Below are 22,963 nucleotides of genomic sequence, written 5' to 3'. Positions count from 1 at the left end.
CAGAGCAGCTGTGATCTGTCGCAGTGCTGGTGGTCAGTCTCGCCTGTTATTTTAGTGCTATGACAGAAGCCATTACCCTGGCAGCGTGGCTTAGAGGTACCGTGCCGCTTTTCATCCTAAGAGATGGCATGGTCCACGGGTTGGGGAGAGGGGGAGGGCTGGTGACTTGCCACATTGGGGTTTTTTGGCAGTCCTGGCTTGGTTTACAGTGACCCTCTACCTGAAAACGGCAGGTGCCACATCAGGGCTTTGCATGAGCAGGGAGTTGGAATAAAATTTTCAGAAATAAGATAAACCAAGCGAGCTGACTTCTTGTAGGGGTCTGAGCCTGAATGACTGCATCAGGCAGTTGTGCTCCAAGCTGCTTGCCAGGCTTTCAAGGAGCCAGCACAGATCCACCAGCTATGTCCAACTAGTAGTGCCAGAGAGTGAGCACAAGTTCCAAGAGAGGTTCTCTGGTTTGCAGGAATCTGCGACGGATCCGTAAGTGTCAGCGTGGTCGGGAGCAGCAGGAGAAGGAAGGGAAGGAGGGAAACAGTAAGAAGTCCATGGAGAACGTGGAGAGCCTGGACAAGCTGGAGTGTAAATTCAAACTGAACTCCTACAAGATGGTGTATGTGATCAAATCAGAGGATTACATGTACAGGAGGACAGCTCTGCTGCGAGCCCAGCAGGTAGGAGTGAGCGGAAGGACTGGGGTGGGCAGCTGGTGTTTCCCGGGACAGATGAAACGTCCTCGGGGATCCCAGTTGGTAACATTTAGCAGTCTGTGTTGCCAGGAGGATGGTGTGCTGTTTTGTCCTTCCAAGGCACTAAAGATTTTCTGAATGTTCCTAAGGTGTAATCTTTTCTTCTTTCACCTCTAAGTCTCTCTCATTGTTTTCTCATCTCTCCTCCCTTCTCTCCAGAGTTTTATTGTGGTAGGATAGTGGTGTCAACCGTAAGCTCTCCAACTTCTTCCAGGAGGTACTTCCCATGGGTGGTGTTCTCCCTGTTTTAGGGAAGACCTGTTTTCTGCGTGTTCTTGTGGGTGACATGTGAGAGTACCTGTTCTTCCAGGGCTTCCCCAAAGAGGAATCGGAGTGCAGGGCATCAAATGCCTTCTGTCCCCCTGGATCCCTCTGGCTACCATCCCCTCGTCATGTCCCCACAGTCACAGAGAGTGGGAGTTCTCAGGTTGCTCCCCGCCCCCCACGGTCAACATGTGGCAGTAGCTGGAGAAAAGCTGGGTTTTGTGGCAAGGATGGGAGTGGTGAGGTCGCCCATACGGAAGAATCCCCATGGGTATATTTCCAGGGCTTGAAAGTTCTGGACCTCAGGGTCTGTGACATTTCACATTTAGCAGTCAATGCTCATGATTGCTGATTTACATTGGAATTTGACTTTTTGAAGTTACTTAAACTTGCCTTTGGTTCTCTGTGCCCAAAAGTAACTGTTGGGGCAAGGGAAGGAGGATGTGATGGGGATAGTTGGGAGGCAGGGGAGCAGAGATGCAGAAAGGGAAGGAAGTGTTGGCTCTCCGGCTGTTCTTGAGCTGTAGAAGTTGGGGTTTATTCAAGATTAAAAGAGCCTGTGACTCCAGATCAGCCAAATTCAGAAGGGTTCAGTGGGAGAAAGCTGATTTTGTCCTCTGAAAGCTTTGACGCTTTGTTACTTTTCTCATCCCATGGGAATATTTCCATCCAATATAGAAAACCAGGGAGCTCTAAGAGCAAACCTCAGTTATAGTTTGGCTATTTAGGCTTGAGGTTTGAAATACTTCACTACGCTTTTATTATAATCTATTTAAAACACAACGTTAAGCAGAATGCCATTGCTTAGAACGCGAAAGAAAGTGAAACCTGTTAGATTCAGGCAAAAGTTACTCTCTGAACCAACTAGAAGCAGAGGAACCCAAGAGGCTATGCCAGCAGTAGTCTTTTCTATAGCTGCAGAGATGGTGTTCACTTTATTAAATTGTTCACTTTCCTGAGTGAAGCACTGAGGAAACTCACTGGGAGGTGAGGGAGAGAGGTGCACGCTGCTTCCTGCCCAGTAAATCATCCTGCACGGCTGTCTTTTAATTGTGTATTTAGACTCCTAAAACAACTACTTACCATCTGTTTCTTGCTGATGAAGTACAAATAATGGTTTTATCGTTGTTAGTTATTTAGTTGTAAAGTAATTTTGTTAAACTTGTGTTCACACCAGATGAGAGTGTTTTATTTCGGTAATGACTCTCTGAAATGCCGATACTGAGGCATTTGGTTGAATTCCATCTATCCCATTCAACTGCCACAAACCTCAAGGAAAAGTTATCTCATAAGAGGATACTGCATGCCAGTGTTATCACAGAGAATCTGAACATAAGTCAAATTATTGAACTGTTAGATACATAGCATGCAGCACAGCCCCTTGGTTACTGAAGCACACCGGAGGAGCTGCAGAAGCTACGCTGAACTACATATCTATTGGATTTAGCAGTTAACACTGAGCAGCAGTCCGCCTTTGGGAGGAGAACAAAACAAATAATAAAATACATAAGTTTTAATCTTGAGATTTAATGTTGTTCAATTATGACTGTAGCCATGGTTTTCAAGCCATGGCTCTAAGCCATCTGTCCTTAATTTTACATTCCTTAAGCAGATGCTCTTACTCAAAAATGCATGCAGTTTTTCCTCTCCCAATGCTTCCGTTAAGCCAGCGGTTCTCAGACCTTCTAGACCTGACCTGATTCGTAATTTTCTGTAGTTGGTTCCCCTGACATGTGTAACGTTGAGCTTGCTCTCTCCTGAGAGCGTGCCCCTCCATGCAGGGCTGGAGGCAGACCCTGAGGGCTGGGAAGAGCGGGCCTTGCCTGGTCAGTTCTACCTTGGCTCCTGGTCGCTTGAGGAGGAGCAGCAGGAGGAGGCAGTGCGGAAGGGACTCTGTGCTGGGCGTGCAGCTCTCGGGCTCCTGCAGGGCATGTTCTGTGTCCCCAGCCTGACAGCCACTATATTAAACAAAGAGCATAAACTTTTCGGTAGTATTTCTGAGATTGTTTTGCCACTGTAATTGTCTTGGAGAGGAGACCCAGGGGCCTTTATCAGAGCTTTTCCTCTGATGTTAGCAAGGGATGATGTCCGCGTTACAAATTCCTTCTGATCATTGATCCCCTCGGTTGTGTTGACTGGCAGCCAAGCTTTGCGTAAAGCTGCATTTTTGGGGTCCAAAGACACCTTTTTCTAACATCTCTTTCTATTTCTATAGTCCCATGAAAGAGTGAGCAAGCGGCTGCACCAGCGGTTCCAGGCCTGGGTGGACAAATGGACCAAGGAGCATGTGCCCCGCGAAATGGCAGCCGAGACAAACAAGTGGCTAATGGGTGAAGGGTTGGAGGGCTTGGTGCCCTGCACCACCACCTGTGACACAGAGACATTGCACTTTGTCAGCATTAACAAGTACCGCGTCAAATATGGCACGATATTCAAGACACCGTAAAATTCCCCCGGGGTGAGAGAAGAGCCCGGGAGATGTGTGTGTGTGTGTGCGCGCATCAAGGAAAGGAGGAAGATGCCTTTCTTCCCTCACTGCGTATCTCCGTAACGTGGCCACTTGACTAGTGCGTGGCTGGTACAACCTGTCACCAGCGGGATTCCCTGTAGGGACACGGATCTCCGCTGGGACCACGGGCCACTGGCCCTTTGACTTCAGCGTGTGTCCCCGGAGGGCAGGAAGGACCCTTCTCTGAACTGAGCCATCCCAGAGAAACACGATGAGCTCGTACACACCAGCAGTGTTGAGGCTTTGACTCCCCAGAGGCCCCAGGTGGCAAGGGAAGAGAAAACTGGAGGCTCTCCACCACCGGACCTCTTGGATGTGTCCCTAAATCCCCAGGTGCCTGTCGCGACTGGATTCTCCTCCCTCAACGCTCCTGCGTGGGGCCATGGGGCAGCCCCACGCCACCTCATGGAGCTGACCCTGGGTTCCTCTCGCCACCCTCTCCACCCTCCCAGGCTGGACTCACCCCGTGCAGATTGGTCTGTCCTTTCTAGTGCCAGTGGAACTGTTTATTTTATTTTTATTTTTTTTTGTACCTGCTTGTTTACTAGTCTCTCCTAGTGCCATGCACCAGCTTTTCACACACATGTACGTACACACACACAACAGAGAACAACACGATTTTAACATGTTCCCCTCCTTTTTTGTAAATAAATGTACAAATTGTCCATTTTTTGGGTTTTTTTTTGTTGGTTTGGTTTCTGTTTTTGTTGGTTTGTTTTGGTTTTTTTTTTATTAAAGGAAGTATGCTTGATGTGCTAGCATAATTGTACTAGCTTCTTGTGTACCATAGTACCAGGTAGCTTGAGAATTAGTACCGACAGACAGACTGAGACATTTATTACACTTTTTACCAAAGGGAGTTACCATTGTAGTGCTTTTGTGTGGAAACTTTTATCTCCTTTTTTTTGTAAATAAAAATAATGTCTTTGTTCTTAACTGGAGAAAGACACTCGCTCACCCACAGCCCTGTTCCTGGTCTGAAAGGCACCGTGCAGCATGCAGTTTTTGGGGTGGGGAAGGGGAGGGATGGTGCATCCAACCATTTTTGTATGATTGGCTTCACAATCTGAGAGGAAAAAGCAAAGGCAGTGTGTGCGTTTTGTGGTTAACACAACCGAGGTATAGGTAGCCTGTTAAGATATATAAATATATATTATATAATTTTAATTTTTTTTTTTTAATTTTTGCTTTTCCTGGTGGGTAATTTTTATCCACCTAGTCTTCCAGCTCCAAGGACCTTCACTTTTGGGAAGTGTTGCTGAGCTACTTAGCTGGGGTTGATTGTGCTGATGTATTTTTCCCTCTCAGTATTGGAGAAAACATCATCTGAAGTACCAAACCAGTATTTGATAGAGCTGCTCTGCGTGTGTGTTTGTGTGCGGTGCATGTGTGCGTGCAAGAGAAGGGTGAGGGGATGGGGCGGGTCTCATTGCGTTTCGCTAGTGAAATCCACCTATGGGATATATATATTTTTTTAAGTATAGAAGTTTAGTGCTGGCAGATATTTAAAACACGGGGGAAGATTCCGCTTTTAAAAAAAAAAAAAAAAGAAGTCGCCACGGACTTCGTAAGCCACGACAGACACAACTGCACTGTTTCTCCTCCTCAAAGGAGGCAGCTTTCCTTTGCACAAACCCATGCTGCCAGTCCTAAGGCACCTGAAACGGCACCAGGGACAGCTGGGGAGACATGAGCAGGGCTTTGCCGTTGCTTAAACCTCTCCCAAGGATTTATTTTTTTTTTTCCAAGACGGCAGGTCATCTCCTCGGGGAGAGGCTGGGGAGCAGGTGTGGAGGGGGATGCGTGCCTCACTGGCCCTTCCGCAGCTGGGAGAGATGGGCTGGAAGTGCACAGCCCTGAGGGGCCACTACTCATTGGCAGCCAATGTGCAGCAGGCAGATCTTGAATGGGAGCCTCCTATGGAGAGAAGGAAAGAGAGGGAAGAGCCCAGTGGGGAATACTCACAGTTTGCCAGCAATAAGTTACCTGTCTTGCTTTTCCTCCTTTGCTGTAACCGGGCAGGAAGGGGCTCTTGCGTGTCCTCTTCCACTTCTAAGGTTTCAGGCACACTCCTCTGCTCTCTGTTTCCCCCTTATTTCCCTGTTGTATGCTCAAGGTGATCTGGAAGCAAAAAATCTTGGGGTAATTTAGACTTTTGACCAGCTTGGAAGTACCAGTTGCTGCTACTTGGTGGGTGTCTTGTCCCAGGAGTCTGTGCCTGCATGTCAATGAGCGCAAGGGGGGCTGGCACGGATCCCCGGGATACGTGTGGGGAGACCTCTGCCTCCGTCTGACATCCCAGCTCTGCTCCCAGCCTGTACAATAGCAGAGGTTTGGGGTTTTTTTCTCTTTTTATTTGAACTTGCTTTTTGTATTCTGTAATGTGATCCTCGGCCCACAAATCCATGTGATTTCTATACAAATGTTGTAAACTTGACTGTAGTGCAGTATTTCCATTAAAATATCAGGGCTAATCATTGTGTACAGATTCTTCCTTTCTTCCTGATCATACACAATGAAATTTCAGGGCACTTACGGAAAATAAGGGGGTAGGGAGGACAAGAGGTGGGTGCAGGATCGCTGAGGCCAAAGGAGAGAGACACGAGATGCCTCTGCTCGGGTTCTGCCTCCCGTTTCCCATTAATTTACTAAAAGGTGCGGTGTTTGGTGCTGGCGGGAGGCAGTAACGAGCCGTTTATTTTCCTCCAGAAGCTGGGAGGGCAGGAAGCCGGCAGAGTGAGTAACAACGATCCGCGGGAGCACCTTTCCAGGCCCGCTGGAAGAAGGACTGGGCCCGGCCGTCCTTCAGGGCCCGGTCGAGGCCCTGTCACCCGAGCTCACCTCGGCGGGGCTAGGCGGGCCCGGCCCTTTCCCCGGACAGCCCCTTGACACCGCGAGGCATCCCGGTGAGCTTCCCCGAGCCGCGGCAGGCGGCCGCCGCTGGAAGTGGGGATGCCGGGCAGCGAGCCTCGCCCCCCGCCTCCAGGGCCCACCACACCGTGCGCGCCTCAGGGCCGCCCCGCCCCGCGCGCCTGCGCAGAGCCCGCCGCGCCCGCCGTCATGGCAGCCCTGAAGCACCGCCGCACGGCGCTGGAGCGGGTGGAGAAGTTCCTTTCCGAGACCTACTTCACCGACTGCAACCTGCGGGGCAGGTGGGCCGTGGGATCGCTTCCCCTCCCCTTCCGTCACCTCTCCGTGGCGCTGGCAGCAGGTGGGGGTGGGCCGCGCCGTCCCCGGGCCTGCTAGCCCCGGGTTGCTGCTGGTCGGGCGTCTTAGTGAGCAAAGCACACACACGCCCCGGGCCAGCACAGAGCTCTGCCTCAGGGTGTCGCTGGCACAGTCGCCTCTGCCCCCAGCCCTCGTGGTTGGGGTGGCTCCAACAAGCCCCTTCAGCAGGGCAAATTATTGCTGTGTCGTTCAGTTAATGTTGTGAGGGTGTTAAGTGGTAGCAGGGTGATACAGCCGTGCTGGGGAAACAAGAGTGATCCCAGTCCCCCCCCCAAACACACCCCCTGTGGGCTGGTCCACACAGGACCGGTTTTAATAATGGTCTCCGACTGCAGGCTCTTTGGGGATCGTTGTCCGCCGGCATCGCTCTCCTGCTTCCAGACCCCGCGGCGCATCCCGTACAATGAGGCTGTCAGGCAGGAATTCACACCAGCTAAAGTGGGAGACTCCTTCGGGCCCACGTAAGTACCACGTTTCAGGGGTACCATGACAGCGGTGGGGTTGGAGCTCACGTCTCAGAGCTACTTGTTTGTGTGGCTCCTCACAAGCTCTCAATGGCGAAGAAATGAGATGATAATCCTCTTCGCTGGTGTTTTAGGTAGGTGTCTGCCTAGAAGCCATTGGGGAGATTCCATGAGGGAACTGACTGAGATGTGTATGATTCCAAAAAAAGTGAAAGGCCAGGTTCACTGATTCTTTCTGCTGAGAGCCCCTGTTTGTAGCCATGGTTGTGACTAATATTTGCCTCTGTGTGGGACCTGTGTGCTTTCTCAGGGCTGGGAGAAGATTGGGATTTTTTTTCCTAGCTGTTGTCAAAGACACGATGCTGCTGTCCATTTCTCTGGAGTCCCAGAAGAGGCTGGTGTGAGGCCAGCACGACGGGGTTTGTGTGCTGCTTTCTGAGCTTACTCACCCACTGGGGCTGCTGTGCCTCCTTGCAGCCTGGGCACCAGCCTGCCGTAAGGGCTGTGAGCAGTCCTCACTCTGCTTTTTCCATGGAGGCTCTGAGGAATTGTGGCTTCCCATGGGGTGGGTTGAGGTTGCTGCCTGCTCTCTTCCAGGTGGGAGACGTGCTGGTTTAAGGTAGAGCTGAGCATCCCCCTGGCATGGGCAGGGCGGGAAGTGCACTTCATCTGGGAGAGCGATGGGGAGGGCATGGTGTGGCGCGACGCCCAGCCTGTCCAGGTAAGGAGGTGTGGATCAGGGGTGTGCCAGCTGTGCCAGGCGCTCAGCTATGTGCAGAGTGGTTATCTCCCTTACCTCTCTGCAGTGGGGCAGTAGAAGAAACCCCCTCCTGTTTATTATGCACTCTCGGAGTAATGTCTGTATGTGAACCAAGAACAATTGCAGGTCAGGAGGAGGACATGAGGAGGTTTTTTAGCCTCGAGTTGTAATCTCTGAGGCAATAGGAGAGCTGTCTTTAAATATGGGAAAAATCTGCTGTGCAGAGAAGGGTAGTGTTTGTGAAAAGTCTGATGCGTGGGGTGGGAGAGAGGACTACTCTCGTGGTTTGTGCTGTTGGACCACAGAGGGTCTGTGGGCTATTTCCAAAGTTCGTCCCAGAAAGGCAAGCCTTAGTAGTGGGTCTGAGTCTGTTTTCTAGAGGTTGCCCCCCGCCAGGAGTTAAAATTCTGGTCTGCCAACCAGTAGCAGCTGAAAATCCCTTGCTTAGACATTAGCAAGTCTGTCTTGGAAGAAGGGTAGGCAAACATTGGGCCTGAGATCTAAGTCTCCATTGCTGTAAAGAGCAGTGGGACAGACTCTTGTCACACAGGTCAACTTCAGTCCTGCTTTGAGGGGGTGGAATGGCTCAGGTGACCTTTTGCAGCCCTGCCCTGCTCTATGGTGGCGTCCACAGGGTTTGTGTTACTGCTGGGGCAGCAGCAGCTTCCAAGCCAGTTGTTCCATCCCATGAGACATGGGACCAGACTCCTCTATCCAGCTGGGCTTTGTCCTGCCCATCGTGGACCTCTGAAGACCTGTGTTAAATGTGCCACCCTCCCCTGCAGGGTTTGACGAAGGAAGGTGAGAAGACCAGCTACATCCTGACAAGCAGCCTGAAAGCGACAGAGCCCCACAGGTGGGTGGTGAGCCTTGCCGGAGCCCCTCTCCACTGGGGGAGCTTGGTGTTGTTTGAAGCTAAGAGGATGGGGTGAAACATTCTTGCCTGCGCCCTGGTGCTCTGAGAAGTGTCCGGTGTTCAGGGGCTCTGTCCGTTGTTCAGGTTGGGCCGAACCCACCCCAGGGAGAGAAACGGACTTTCCCAGTTGATCTCCCAGCTCCTTGTGATCTGCTCCCTAGTGGTTTCCTTTTGGTCTCTGCAGTTTGACGCTGTACGTGGAGCTGGCCTGCAATGGTCTCTTTGGGGCTGGCAAGGGCAGTATGATCGCCCCTCCGGACCCTGACAGGAGGTTCACCCTGAGCAAGGCTGAGCTGGTCGTCTTCAACAGGGATGTCTACGAGCTGCTGGTGGATCTGGAAATACTGCTGGGCATGGCCCAGGTCTGTGAGCTCATTCTCTTCCCTTATCTCACCATTTCCACCTCCTTCCACAACTTCATCTTACCCTTTCTGCCGCCATTCCATGACCTGTCCCCTCCCACCAGGAGGCCCTGGAGGAGGAAATATTTGGTCCTGCTACTTTAGCAAAATTGACAATGTCTATAGTAGGAGACAACTGAACAGAGAGAAGCCACAGGTGGGTTTTTTCACCCACTTTCTGCTCCAGGGCAGGATCTGTTAGACCAGCACCCCCTGAGATGGGCGTGTGTGTAACCTGGCTTTAGAAGGCAAATGAGCAAAGAAACAAGGTTGTAACTGTGAAGCAGGGACACGGTGTTTACCTGTCACCACTGGCAGAGCCAGATGTTGGAAGGAGGTAGCAGGTTCTCCCTTGGGCAGATAGCATCCAAGCTGGTACAGAGAGCTGGCCTGAGCCAGAGGATGTGCTGAGCTCAGAGTCAAGCTGTTATCACTCCCAACCCCAGCTCCTCGGGGAGGAAAACCAGAGGAGTTTCCAGGCACTGTACACGGCCAACCAGATGATCAACGTGTGTGATGTTACGGACCCCTCCACCTTCCCTGCTGCCCGTGACCTGGCTGCGACGATCTTCAGCCAGAGGAATGGCGAGAGCCAGCACACCATCCATGCCATGGGTCACTGCCACATTGACTCTGGTGAGAGCAGCACAGCGTTCCCTCTCTGCTGACCTGGAGGTCAGGGCACGCTGCCTAAGGGGAGAGCTGGCTGCCGTTAGGCTCCAGGTGCTGGGTACTGTGCCCCGAGGGAAGGGAAAGGGACCTCTGTGCTGCCATAGAGCTGATCTGTCACCAAGGCAGGGGAACGTGTGTCTGGCTAGCTGCGCCATTTGGAGCACTGATGCCGCGCTGGTGATGAGGGATGAATTACAGACCACTGCCTTCCACCTGCTGGACTTCACCCCTCAGTTTTCAGTCCCTGGAAGGGCTTCAATCTCAGCAGAAAGCCAGCAGGAGAAGTGGGAGTTGGAGGCCCCAGGCCGTGTTGCTGTCAGACACTTAGTTGTAGGACAGCATTTTGCCCTAGCATTTTCCCTAGCTGATCTGTGAAAGGCAGCATAGCCCCATTCCCAGAGGAGCTTATGCTGAATAATAACCACTCCGTCCCCACAGCCTGGCTGTGGCCATATGAGGAGACCATCCGTAAGTGCGCTCGGAGCTGGGTCACGGTGGTCCGTCTGATGGAGTGCAATCCAGAGCTCACCTTCACCTGCTCCCAGGTGAGTGATCTCCCTCTGGGGAGCTCTCCTTCTGCTCGTGGCTTGTTGCTTCTCCAGCATGACTCAAAACGAGATGGGGGGCTCACTGAGAGCATCCTGTGTAGCCACAGAGGGGAGGGACATGAGTGTGGAGCTGTGGTGGGAGCTGAGGCAGATCTGTGCGCTCTGGCAGGCACAGCAGTTCGAGTGGGTGCGGAGCTGGTATCCCGGACTCTACGCGCAGATTCAGGACTTCGTGGCGAAGGGGCAGTTCATTCCCGTCGGAGGCACCTGGGTGGAAATGGTGAGAAGCATGGTGAGCCTGGCTCACTGCATCCTCCCTGTGCCATCCCTCTGGAACCAGTCCTGACACTGAAAGGGGCAGAGCAGAGCCCTTGCTGAGCCTGTCTGGTTGGTGATGTCTCCAAGCCCAGAAAACAGTAGCTGTCTGCAGTGTCTAGCCTAGCAAAAATACCATCCCTCCCCCAAATTGTCTCATTCCCTGAGAAAGGAGCTTTGGTCTGGACTGGCTGAGCTCTGTTCCTCCCTTCGCCCTCTGCAGAGCTCTGTTCAGATCCTCCCTGTGATCTGCCAGGTCAGGATGACGGTGGGAATGGGGCACTCGCAAGACCTCCCCTTCCCCGGCACCTGACTTGCTGCATTGACTCCCCGTGCTTTCCCCCCAGGATGGTAACCTGCCCAGTGGGGAGTCCATGGTGCGGCAGTTCCTCCAGGGACAGCAGTTTTTCCAGGAGCAGTTTGGCCGGATCTGCTCAGAGGTACTTGCTCTTTTCCAGCACACCTTCCTTGTTCACCATCTCCTTCCACCTCTTGCTATGTGTGAGGGTTTCTCCCTGGTTTGCCTTCCATATGTGATGTTCAGGTGCCTCACGTTGGCCTGCTTCTTGCAGCTAAAGCTGTGCTGAGTAAATACGGATTCCCCCATGTATAATGGCAGTTAGCACAGGCCCAGGCCTTGGTTATATTGCCTGTAGGTCCCTGGCAGGTCTCTAGAATTGCTCCTTGTCTAGCACATCTTCATTTCCCTCTGCAAGAAGGGCTCAGAGCCTGACTACCGAGAAAACTTCCACGAGCTCAGACTGTGGTGTGCGACCACTGTGACTCATGCGTATGTCTCTGCTGCTGTCACCTCTGCTCCTAGTTCTGGCTGCCGGACACGTTTGGATACTCAGCCCAGCTGCCCCAGCTGATGCGTGGCTGTGGGATCAGGCGGTTCCTCACGCAGAAGCTCAGTTGGAACCTGGTGAACACCTTCCCGGTGAGCTGTGCTTCCCTTCTTGCCAAGGGGATGGACTTGCGGTTGCTGGAGTCCATCTGCAGGGCTGGGCCTGTTGGTTGCACAGGTCGAGCCAGTCCTCCCACTCAGCTGACACAGGCTTTTTTTCCAGAAGCTCAAAGACGTGGGCAGTTTGTGGTGGTAGCAATGTCCTGTCAGGCTTTAGGGGAGAGGAAGGACATGGTTAGAGATCTCAGATGGGCCCCTGGACTACAAATTCCTTCTGCTTTCGGATGTGAAGCTGCGACCTGCGTGTAGGTCTAACAGACAGCAAATCCAGCCTCTCCTCTGCTGTCCCCTGCCCTTGTGGCATTCCTTATCCTTGTGCAACTGTCTTCTTGCACTGATCTGTCAGGGCATCCTGCAACCCTGTGGAGAGAAAGTGAAGGCCCAGTTTGAATCCTCAGTGGGCTCAGAGGTGCCTGTCCCCTGTGCGCTTCCCTGGTGATGAAGGTGCTGGGCTTTGTGTTTGACAGGGCTTGCAAGGAAACATGGGCTTTAAGTGCACGAGTTCTGTGCTGATGTGGTTGAAGTGTGCCCTCCATGCACACGTTTTTGTGGGAGATGAGTTTGGGAGCCTTGAAACCCTGAGCTAAGGGTGAATTTGTCTCTTTCTGATACCAGCATGACCAGAGATTCTCTTTGGGAACTCCTGGGAATAATGGGGCTGTGCTTCAGCATTTTGGCACTGTGTGGTATAGGGGGTCTGTACAAGACACCATGCTTTCCTTTGGTTCCCCTCTAGCATCACACTTTTTTCTGGGAAGGCATTGATGGTTCCCGAGTCCTGACCCATTTTCCCCCTGGTGACTCCTATGAGATGCATGGGCAAGTGGAGGAGGTAAGTGAGGTTGCCAGATCCGTGTTTGAAGTGCGGCGCTAGCCCCTCAGGGCTGGATCTGAGGCTCCGAGGTGAGGGCACTGCCTGGGAAGGGAGCGGGATAGCTGGCAGCGTTGGTGGTCAGAGGCTGTTTGGGTGCCTGGCAGTCAATTGACCGCCTCTGAGATGCATCTGTGCCTCATTTTGGCAGTTTGGGTTGGGGAAGAGGGGCAGGACTGGTCTTTGCACCCCAAGGGCTGACCCGGCTTTCTGTGTGGAGCTGGGGCTGGGCACCAGGGGATTGCAGCTGTCCAAAATTCCCTCTAGATGCTGAAAACGGTGAAGAACAACAAGGACAAAGGACGTGTGAACCACAGCGCTCTCCTCTTCGGCTTTGGAGATGGAGGAGGGGGCCCCACGCAGAAAATGCTGGACAGGATAAAGAGAATGAGTGACACAGATGGGCTGCCAAGGTGAGAGGAGAGCTCCCTCCCTCCCCCCTTGCGGGAGCACTTGTTTTGAGCCGGGCCTGGCCTTCAGCACGGCCAAAGGAACAGGTGTGCGAAGGAAGGCAGGGAGCAAGCGGGGTGAGCAGGGCGCTAGGAAGGATTGTCAGGGAGACAGAGTCTCTCCGTCATGAAGGACTGCAAGAACAAGTATGTGGGGCAGCTGTGGACTACTTGCGAGCCCTCGGTAGAGCCGTGGGGTGAGTGGCCAGCACAGCAGCGGCGCCTGGCAGTCAGTCCCTACCTGGGGAATGTCCCTGTCCCCATGGCAAGCAGCGTGGAGTGGGAGAGGGGTAGGAGGAGGTTGTGTGTCATTGTGTTGGGGTTTCCAAGGCCTCGGTTCTGTGGCTGTTGCCTTTCTGGTTGGGATGCACCTTTAGCTGTGCCACAGGCTTCTCCCCTGGCTGTTTGTGCGTCTCTCCTGCAGGGTTCAGATCTCAACTCCCGACCGACTCTTTTCTGTCCTGGAGAAGGAGTCATCACAGCTGTGCACCTGGGTGGGAGAGCTCTTCCTTGAGCTGCACAACGGCACGTATACCACCCAGGCCCAGGTGACTGCACGTGTGGGATGGGGACAGCGGTCTCCTCGGCCCCCAGGGAAGGTGGTCATTCCTAGTTCTCTTTGCTACTGCTCAGGTGGCTCCAGGGTTTGGGCAGTGCCCTTTAGGTCTCAACAGTGGGAGCCAGCTTGTAGCCAGGACTCCAAAAGGCAAATCTATTGTTGGACTTTCTTGAAGGGGTGAGAAGGAAGCCTGGACACAGCAGGGCTTCCCTTGGTCAATAGCTGCCACATCCTTCACTTCAGCAGATAGATAGATAGTTGCAGAGCTTGGATGAAGAGCCAGAAGAAAGGGAGGAAGGGACAGGGAAAGCTATGTCCTGTGCTGGGAGTTTCAGCTTGATCTGTGCCAAAATATAACTCACTGGTAGTGGCAAACTCATGACACTTACAACAGCCAACCTTCCTGCACTGGAGCTGGGCTTTTGCTGCTGGTGTGAGAGATCCACTCCTAGCTACCCATTTCCTAAGCATCTTTCTCCTCTCCTTGCTTTGACACCAGATAAAGAAGGGGAATCGGGAGTGCGAGCGAATTCTCCACGATGTCGAAGTGCTCAGCACCTTGGCTCTGGCACGGAGCAGAACGTTCCAGTATCCTGCCAGCCAGTTGCAGCGGCTCTGGAGGTGAGGGTGTACGGAAGCACTCGCGGCACCAAGGGGAGGATGTGGTGAGGGCTGGGGACTTCAACGTGAGAGCTGGGTGCTCTTGAGGTACCAGTCCTCATCCCCAATAGCTCCTTGTCCCTGCCTGAGACTGGATAGAAATCCTTACTATCAGTGCACCAAAATTAGCCTGGACCAGTCGGACCGCACTGTTGTGGGCAGTTATTGGTCTGATGGTGGGAGTTGGTCACTTATCTCTCAGCCCCATTCAGCTGGAGCCAGAAGGCTGACTGACCACAACCTGTCTTCATTTGAGCTGCCTCTTGATTGAGTGAAAGAGTGGTGCACAGTTAGGGTGTAGGGACCTTTGCAGATTCGGTACTGCCGTGCTGTGTGTACACAACCCCTTCCATAAACTGATCAGGGCTCCACCTGGAAAGTGTTTCAGTGCTTTGCTTGATTCTCCTGTTGGAAGATAGCTCTGAAGCCACACTACTGTGCTGGCTGGAAGCTTTGTTTCCGATCTAAGCATATTCCTCTGAGTTTGGACTTGTCTGAACTTGTGCAACAATATATCTGGTAGCCCCAAGGGATAAAAAAAAATAGCTCTTAACTCCCCATGGTTGTGGTTTGCTAAAATGACAGTTGACAAGTCCTAACATAAAGGGATTTAGAGGATGCTACAGATAAAAATCCTTTTCTCTCAAGTGTTTGTTAACGAGGGGATAAGGAACAATTGTTAAGTTTGTCCATCTTGCAAACAGGGCTTAGTAAACCAGAACAAATCTGCTGCTCTCCCCTGCTTCCTCACCTGGTTTCTGTTTTCTGTTTTAGGTTATTGCTGCTGAACCAATTCCATGATGTTTTGCCAGGCAGCTGTATCCAGCTCGTGGTTGAGGATGCCCTGCAATACTACGCTGGTGAGCAGGGAGTTTGGTTAGGAGGGCACTTGTCTGTGAGAGCACACACTGGCTCCTGCCTTGTGGGGCTGCAGAGGTTTTCAATCCTGGACTGCCAGGCGCTATGGGTTGAACCTGTGCAGGTGTGTGTCTGTAATAGCGCTAACTCAGCAGGGAATTAGCAGGGGAGCCAAGGGATTAAAAAACATCCCGAATTACTGACTTCTCTGCTTGCTGCTGGCATGCCAGGGTAGACCCTAGCAAAGGTTTGCTCCTGCCTGCCCACAGGCACTTGCAGTAGCTTTACTCTATTATAGCACCACGATTTTCCAGTTGAGCTGGCATAGCTCATTGTAATCTTGTAACGACAAAGTTAAGAATAATTATAAACTTTAATTATTTACTAATAGATAATAATAATTAATAATAATTAGTAATTGTATCTTGGAAGTAGCTAAAGTGTGTGTGCGTTGGATGGGAGTTCCAGAAACTCTCTCAGATGTGAGAAATGGCCTGGCTGGATCTAACTCAGGCCTTTTTATTGCTCAGAGATACGCAGGGCTGGTGCTCAGCTGCAGGAGGAAGCTGTGCAGTCCTTATGCGGGGACCTGCTGCAACCCAAGGCAGGGAGTGCCGAGAGCACCCTTGTGTTAAACACCTTGCCTTGGGAGCGGACCGAGGTGATCTCCAGGACTGGGCCAGCTGGAACAGAGACTTTAGGTATGTCTAATTCGGGGGGTGACTCATGTGTCAGAATTTGTTCCAGGGGCAGAGACAGAGACAGCTGTCAAAGAAATACTCTGCTGCTCCCTGGCCTGGGGAGGGTTTACTGACTTGTCAGATCCCTCCTTGGGACTTTACCCCACTTCAAGTTCTCCCTGAGCTATGGATAAAGAAGAAGAGGAGGGTATGAAAGGAGGCGGTAGGTCTGATGTGAGAGCAGCAGGGCAGCATGGTGTGATTTAGGGTTAGGTCTGGGGCAGATGTTGGAACAGAACCTCTTTGCTTTCCAGCTCTGGTGACAGTCCCCAGCATGGGCTATGCTATAGTGAGGGAGCCATTGCTGCCCGCTCAGCCTGTGGCCGTGAGGAAACAGGTAAGAACAATGGCTGTTGTCCTCAGATCGGTGTACCCTGCATCAAAGCTTGACTGGGGAGAAATCTAGAGAATCCAGCACGCAGCAAGTCCGCACACTAGATCTGCAATTGGGATGCTCAGCTCCTGCAGGTATAGGTCTGTGAAATCTATTTCTGTCCTTTCCCTCCAGGAGGATGGCTCCATTACCATGGAGAATGGGATGATTGCAGTCTGCCTGGACACGATGGGGCATCTGACCTCGCTTCGGCTGGTGGACTCTGAGAGGTGTGTCTTTCACCCGATTACTGGAACTGGGTGCTTCAAACCTCTCTCGGATCGTCTTCTCACTGTATGCCCTTCTCCACTGCCAGTTCTTATACTGCTGTTTCTCTGTTCCACTTTGTTCCAGAGAGTCAGTCCCAGATGGCTGCTATGCCAACCAGTTTGCACTCTTTGATGATGTTCCCCTGTACTGGGATGCCTGGGATGTGATGGATTATCACTTGGAAACCAGGTAGAGGAGCAGTGCATGCAACGCTTTGATTTTGTCTTTGCTCTGAGCTTCTTGCCTCCCCGTCAGTCCTTGCTGTAACAAAATCTAACAGAGCTTTCACTCCAGCGAAGGGAGTGCCCGCTCTGTGGGCGGCTGGATTGGGATTTGTGAACCTGGATCTGCTAGGCTCTGCCTTTACCCCTTTCTCTAGGAAGCCAGCGACAACACTGCTGAAGCCTCTGGAAATCACCCTGGCTGGGGGCCTGCGGGGAAGTGCGAGCTTTTCTCTGCGGATTGGGAAAAGCAGCACCTTAACCCAGGAGATCATCCTGGATGCCGTGTGTCCGTACCTCCGCTTCCTGACCCAGGTTTGGCCAGCGGCTGCTGCACAATACAGACATCTGTGCTGTGCAGGCAGGGCACTGGGGAGCTGAACCTGGCGTCTGAATTACGTTCCCCCTCCTGTTTTCTTCCCTGGAGCCCCCCACTGCCTGTCCTCCGCTGCCTTAGGGACAGGCAGCCTGAGGGACAAGGGCTGGAGAGACCCGCCAGTTCATTTGTGTTCAGACTCTACTGTGATTTTAATTGTACACGGTCCAGCCTGGGTGCGAGCTGGCTGCTGCACACCAAGGAAGGATGAGTGCAGCCTCTGCTTGTCAGCCCCTCATAGTGATCATAGAATCACAGAATGGTTTGGGTTGGAAGGAACCTTAAAGATCATCTAGTTCCAACCCCCCTGGCATGGGCAGGGACACCTCCCACCAGACCCAGTTGCTCCAAGCCCCGTCCAGCCTGGCCTTGAACCCCTCCAGGGATGAGGCAGCCACAGCTTCTCTGGGCAACCTGGGCCAGGGGCTCACCACCCTCACAGGAAAGTATTTCTTCCTGATATCTAATCTAAATCTACCCTCTAATGATGCCCTTCTCTTACAACATTTAGGTTGAGTGGAAGGAGGCTCACAAGTTCCTGAAGGTGGAGTTCCCTGTGCAGGTCCGGAGCACAAACGCCACCTACGAGATCCAGTTTGGACACCTGCAGCGGCCAACACACTATAACACGTCATGGGATTGGGCCCGATTTGAGGTCAGAGGAAAAATGGTCTGGTCCTCCTGCGGTGGGGCTGTGTTTGCTCCCAGGCAGTCGCTCTGTATGGTGAAGATGGCCCTTGGTACCTCTTCCAGGTGTGGGCTCACAAGTGGCTGGATCTCTCCGAGCACTGCTTCGGGGTGGCGCTGCTGAATGACTGCAAATACGGGGCATCTGCCCACAGGAATGTCCTCAGCCTCTCACTGTGAGTAGGGTTGGGTTGAGGGGGGAGCTGCAGCAGTCACTTTGCCTTCTGAAGTGTCTCTTGGAAGTCAAGGCAACGCCTGGCCCTACGTGATCGTAGTTAATAAGGAAATGGTCTGGTTTTAGTAGCTAGCTGTTGTCTGAGAACTTTTGGCTGACTTAATTACAATTGACTAAGATAATGCAATTGCTATGAGTTATGTTCGTAGATAATTTAGGAGAGATCAGAGAGATCATTTGCACCGTGTAATTTTTCTGTTGCTGGCTAAAACACAGCCCAGGAGGGGAGACTGGAGGAGAGGGAAGAAACGGTAAAGTTACAGATTCGTGCAAAGCTAAGAGAAACTCTCTGTATTTCAGTTTGAGTCCATCAGCCACAAGTTTCACAGGAAAACACCCTTCAAACGTAGATTTTTAGTTTCCAAGACACCTTGTCCGGGGTCTGTTTGCTTTTGCTGGAAACCAGCAGCACGTTGGCTTCCACCTCAGGGCACAGTCTTGAGGTAGCACAGGGAGGCAGCTGTCTTGTCACAGTGCTGGGTGACAGAGGGACAATGTCAGGCTTGGGCTGACAGAAGGTGCTGCTGAGACACCGGTCTCACCTACATCTTGTTGCCTTAGGCTGAGAGCACCCAAGTACCCCGATGCCACGGCAGACATTGCGCACCACCAGTTCACCTATGCCGTGATGCCTCACCAGGGTGAGCGATGGGCAGAGCTGGGTCCAGTGGGGACATGCAGCTTCGGGGGGGATGCTCTGGTGAGCACATCTGGTGAGCACATCTGGCTGTGCCTGCGTAGAGCCTGGCTAGAGGTTCTTGTGTTGCAGGTTCCTTCCAGGAGGCTGGTGTGATCCAGTGTGCCTACAACTTGAATTTCCCCCTCCGTGCAGTCACAGCCAGCTCCGCTCAGTGCCCAGCCTGGAGCGCCTTTTCTGTCAGCTCACCTGCGGTTGTGCTGGAGACTGTCAAGCAGGCAAGTCCCCGGGGCAGAAGCGGGAAGGACAGACGGGTTAAGCTGCTGCTGTTGTTGTTAAGCGTGGTGTTACAGGTTGAGGAACCCACAACAATTTGTTGTCGTTTAGACGATTATTCTATCATCCGATGACCCCTCCTCACCCGGGAGGGGGAACTAGGGAAAAAACAAGGAAACCCGAGAGCTGAAATGTAAGCAGATGTAATAGAATAAGACTAGATAATTAAGTATAATAACACTGAGAACCAATATTTATCGCAATACCAATATAAAACATACAAGGGTTATACGCAGCCCATTCCATCAGCAGGAAGCTGTGCACTCCCAGCAGGTGACAGCAAAGGGCAAGGGATGTCAAACTCAACAGGAAGGGCTTCTACCAGTATATTGGAGGCAAAAGGAAAATTAGAGAAGCTGTGGGCCCACTGTTGAATGAGACAGGAGCCATGGTGATGGAGGATGCGGAGAAGGCGGAGTTACCGAATGCCTTCTTTGCTTCGGTCTTTACTGCTCGGCCCAGCCCTCAGGAGTCCCAGGCTTTGGGGAAAGTAACGGGGAAAGAGGAAGACTTCCCCTGGGTGGAGGAGGATCAAGTGAGAGATCAGTTAGGTCAATTGGATGTCCAAAAGTCACAGAATCACAGAATGGTAGGGTTGGAAGGGACCTCTGGAGATCATCTAGTCCAACCGCTTGCCAGAGCAGGGTCACCCAGAGCAGGTTGCACAGGAACGCGTCCAGGTGGGTTTGGAATGTCTCCAGAGACGGAGACATGTGCTGAGGGAGCTGGCGGAAGTCATTGCTGGGCTGCTCTCCATCATCTTTGAAAGGTCCTGGAGAACAGGCGAGGTGCCTGAGGACTGGAGGAAAGCCAACGTCACTCCAGTCTTCAAAAAGGGCAAGGAGGAGGAGCGGGGGAACTACAGGCCGGTCAGCCTCACCTCCATCCCTGGAAAGATGGTGGAACAGCTTGTTCTGGGCATCATCTCAAGGCATGTGGAGGAAAAGAAAGCTGTCAGAAGTAGTCAACACAGATTTCACCAAGGGGAAATCATGTCTAACTGATCTGATGGCCTTCTGTCATGGCATGACTGGATGGATACATGAGGGGAGCGCAGTGGATGGTGTCTACCTTGACTTCAGCAGGGCGTTTGACACGGTCTCCCACAGCATCCTCATCGGGAAGCTTAGGAAGAGTGGGCTTGATGAATGGACAGTAAGGTGGATAGATAACTGGTTGAAAGACAGAGCTCAGAGGGTCATGATTAGGGACACAGAGTCTAGTTGGAGGACAGTGACAAGTGGTGTCCCCAGGGGTCAGTACTGGGCCCAGTCCTCTTCAATATATTCGTCAGTGACCTGGATGAAGGGATAGAGTGCACCCTCAGCAAGTTCGCTGGTGACACAAAGCTGGGGGGGGTGGCTGACACACTGGAAGGCTGTGCCACCATACAGAGAGACCTGGACAGGCTGGAGAGTTGGGGGCTGACCTGGAAAGAGACCTGGGAGTCCTGGTGGACAACAGGATGACCATGAGCCAGCAATGTGCCCTCGTGGCCAAGAAGGCCAATGGCATCCTAGGGGGCATCAAGAAGAGTGTGGCCAGCAGGTGGAGGGAGGTCATCCTCCCCCTCTGCTCTGCCCTGGTGAGACTGCACCTGGAGTGCTGTGTCCAGTGCTGGGCTCCCTGGTTCAAGAGGGACAGGGAACTGCTGGAGAGGGGACTGCAAAGGGCTACCAAGATGATTAGGGGATCAGAACATCTCTCCTATGAAGAAAGGCTGAGGGATTTGGGTCTCTTCAGTCTGGAAAAAAGATGACTGAGGGGGGACCTTATCAACGCTTATAAATACGTAAAGGGTGGGTGTTGGGAGGATGGGGCCAGGCTCTTTTCAGTGGTGCCCAGGGACAGGACAAGAGGTAACGGGCACAAACTTGAGCATAGGAAGTTCCACCTAAACATGAGAAGGAGCTTCTTTCCTTTGAGGGTGGCAGAGCCCTGGCACAGGCTGCCCAGAGAGGTGGTGGAGTCTCCGTCTCTGGAGACATTCCAAACCCACCTGGACGCGTTGCTGTGCCACCTGCTCTGGGTGACCCTGCTCTGGCAGGGGGGTTGGACTAGATGATCTCCAGAGGTCCCTTCCAACCCCTACCATTCTGTGAAATGTGGGACATGGCGAGCACTGTGGCTTCGGGAGGAAGGGAAGGGCTCCGGGCTCCGGCACCGGGGTGAGGAGTGCTCAGGATGGCAGCCATCGAGGGAGAGGGGGAACTTCTCAGCAAACTTTCTAATTACTGTTGAATGTGACGTTCATGGTATGAAATAACCCTGCTGGCAGCTTGGGTCAAGTGCCCGGGTCTCGCTCCTCCTCATCCCTGCACCTGGCAAGCTCAAAAACACCGAGACATTGAAACCCGCATGCTACAGCTAGCTATAAAGTGAATATTATCACAAATTCAGACACTAGAGTCTTCTAAAAGTGCAGTTTTCTCAAGCGACAGAAGATAAATTAGTCCCGGTTTGCTGAAACCAGGACACAGGTTTGCTTTTTCCTCTGCAGCTGTGTTGGGGAGGCTCAGCTGAGCGGAAACCCTCTGGTTTGCATGTCCTGCTCAGTGAGGAGAAGGGGGCTTAGCACCCGCTCTGCCAGCCTGGGCAGGCACTCGCACCAGGGATCACAGTATTACCCAGATCCGCGCGTGGGTGCTGCAGCCACAGTTGTCAGCACTGCACAGTGGCAGGCTGGGAAGGCACGTGCACACGGGCAGAGCCGCTTGGCCGCCATCTCCGGCATCTGGCTGTACCCCAAGGTGCAGGGTGGGATGCGCCTGGTCCTGTTGGTCTGAATTCCTGTCTGCTGTGTCCCCCAAAGGCTGAGGACAGACCTGAAGCTGTGGTGGTGCGGCTGTACGAGGCACATGGCAGCACAGTTGTCGCCTGGCTCCAGACCTCCCTCCCCGTTAAGGAGGCAATGCTGTAAGTCCACGTTAGAGGGCTGGGCATGTGGGGGGAGTGGAGATCACTCGCTTTGGCCTCACTGGCTGCTTTCTTCCCCAGCTGTGACCTCTTGGAGCGGCCGGCTGCAAGAGGCTGCCTGCCGCTGGAGCAGCGGGGTGTCAGGCTTTCCTTCACACCCTTCCATGTGCTCTCCATCCTCTTGGTCTTGAGGCAGTGACGCCGTCAGTCGCCCTTGCTAGCGCGGCAGTGACCTGGACCAACACCCTGAGCTCAAATTGCAGCCTGAGGCTTCCCCTGTCCCAAGAGCTCTGCAAGGAGGCGGTGGTTCCAGAGAAGGGAAGAGTCTCCCCCTTGTCCCCCACAGCCATTGGAGAGCAGCGCTTGAGAACAACCACGTTCTTCAGGAACAGAGGGCAGTTGTCCGCCTGCCTAACTGGAGAGGAGCGAGTTCCCAGCTAGCCAAAGTGTGGGTTAGGGTTGTGGGACAGGCTGGCTGTCCCTGCCTGGGCTCTGCTCCAGCCCCGGGGGGTTTGGGGAGCAGCAGCTTTCCACAGTGGCACCTGCGTCATGGCCTTCATCTTGTCCAGACTCTAGCAGCAACTGTAAAAGCACACTACAGTCATTTCCCTCTCCCTTCGCCTGCCTCTCGTCGTGCCCTTGTGGAAGAGGAACACAAGTAAAGAGGAGAATTACACAAAAACAAGCTCCAGCCTGTTTTCTTAATTTATTTCCAAATAACTGCACTGATCTGCCTCTTCCCAGGGGCTCTACTGTAGCTGCAGCTGTCTTAGCGTCCTCCTCACAGGATCTCGCTCTTGGGACTGGGGAGGCAGAGCGTACCTGTGTTTTGAATTGCAGAATGCTTTGGGTTGGAAGGGACCTTTTGAGGCCATCTAGTCCAACCCTCCTGCAACAAGCTGGACATCTTCAGCTAGATCAGGTTGCTCAGGGCCCTGTTCGGCCTGACTTTGAATAAATTTTGTGGGGATAAGGTGGAGGG

The 22,963-nt window shown here is 52.9% G+C and overlaps 2 protein-coding genes across 4 annotated transcripts in view; both read left to right on the top strand.

The window, feature by feature from the left end:
- SIN3A (SIN3 transcription regulator family member A) overlaps positions 1–4,189 on the top strand; it is a 34,260-nt gene extending 30,071 nt beyond the window's left edge. For both annotated transcript variants that reach the window (XM_054213863.1, XM_054213864.1), the window contains exons 20-21: positions 467–674; positions 3,229–4,189. In XM_054213863.1, coding sequence (XP_054069838.1) covers positions 467–674; positions 3,229–3,459 — 439 coding nt within the window. In that variant the 3' untranslated portion in view covers positions 3,460–4,189. The remainder of the gene's footprint in view (positions 1–466; positions 675–3,228) is intronic.
- A 2,383-nt stretch (positions 4,190–6,572) lies between these two features.
- Positions 6,573–22,661, top strand: MAN2C1 (mannosidase alpha class 2C member 1). Of its 2 annotated transcripts, XM_054213869.1 has the most exons (26): positions 6,573–6,674; positions 7,086–7,211; positions 7,812–7,935; positions 8,760–8,830; positions 9,075–9,252; positions 9,738–9,927; positions 10,402–10,508; positions 10,681–10,791; positions 11,174–11,266; positions 11,650–11,766; positions 12,530–12,625; positions 12,932–13,077; positions 13,538–13,661; positions 14,172–14,293; positions 15,107–15,192; positions 15,721–15,891; positions 16,185–16,267; positions 16,439–16,533; positions 16,658–16,762; positions 16,953–17,109; positions 17,682–17,825; positions 17,924–18,033; positions 18,654–18,733; positions 18,862–19,007; positions 21,878–21,981; positions 22,063–22,661. In XM_054213869.1, the coding sequence occupies exons 1-26, from the start codon at positions 6,583–6,585 to the stop codon at positions 22,178–22,180; spliced, it is 3,096 nt and encodes a 1,031-aa protein (XP_054069844.1). In that variant the 5' UTR covers positions 6,573–6,582; the 3' UTR covers positions 22,181–22,661. The 2 variants fall into 2 exon arrangements, with proteins under 2 accessions (XP_054069844.1, XP_054069845.1); XM_054213870.1 differs by lacking the exons at positions 6,573–6,674; positions 7,086–7,211 and having other exon boundaries at positions 7,808–7,935; positions 8,609–8,830.
- Positions 22,662–22,963: the final 302 nt, after the last annotated feature.

The sequence above is a fragment of the Rissa tridactyla genome, chromosome 9, assembly GCF_028500815.1.
Source record: "Rissa tridactyla isolate bRisTri1 chromosome 9, bRisTri1.patW.cur.20221130, whole genome shotgun sequence".
Taxonomy (NCBI): Eukaryota; Metazoa; Chordata; class Aves; order Charadriiformes; family Laridae; genus Rissa; species Rissa tridactyla.
Note: the sequence above shows the minus strand (reverse complement) of the source record. Positions and strands in the feature narration are given on the sequence as shown.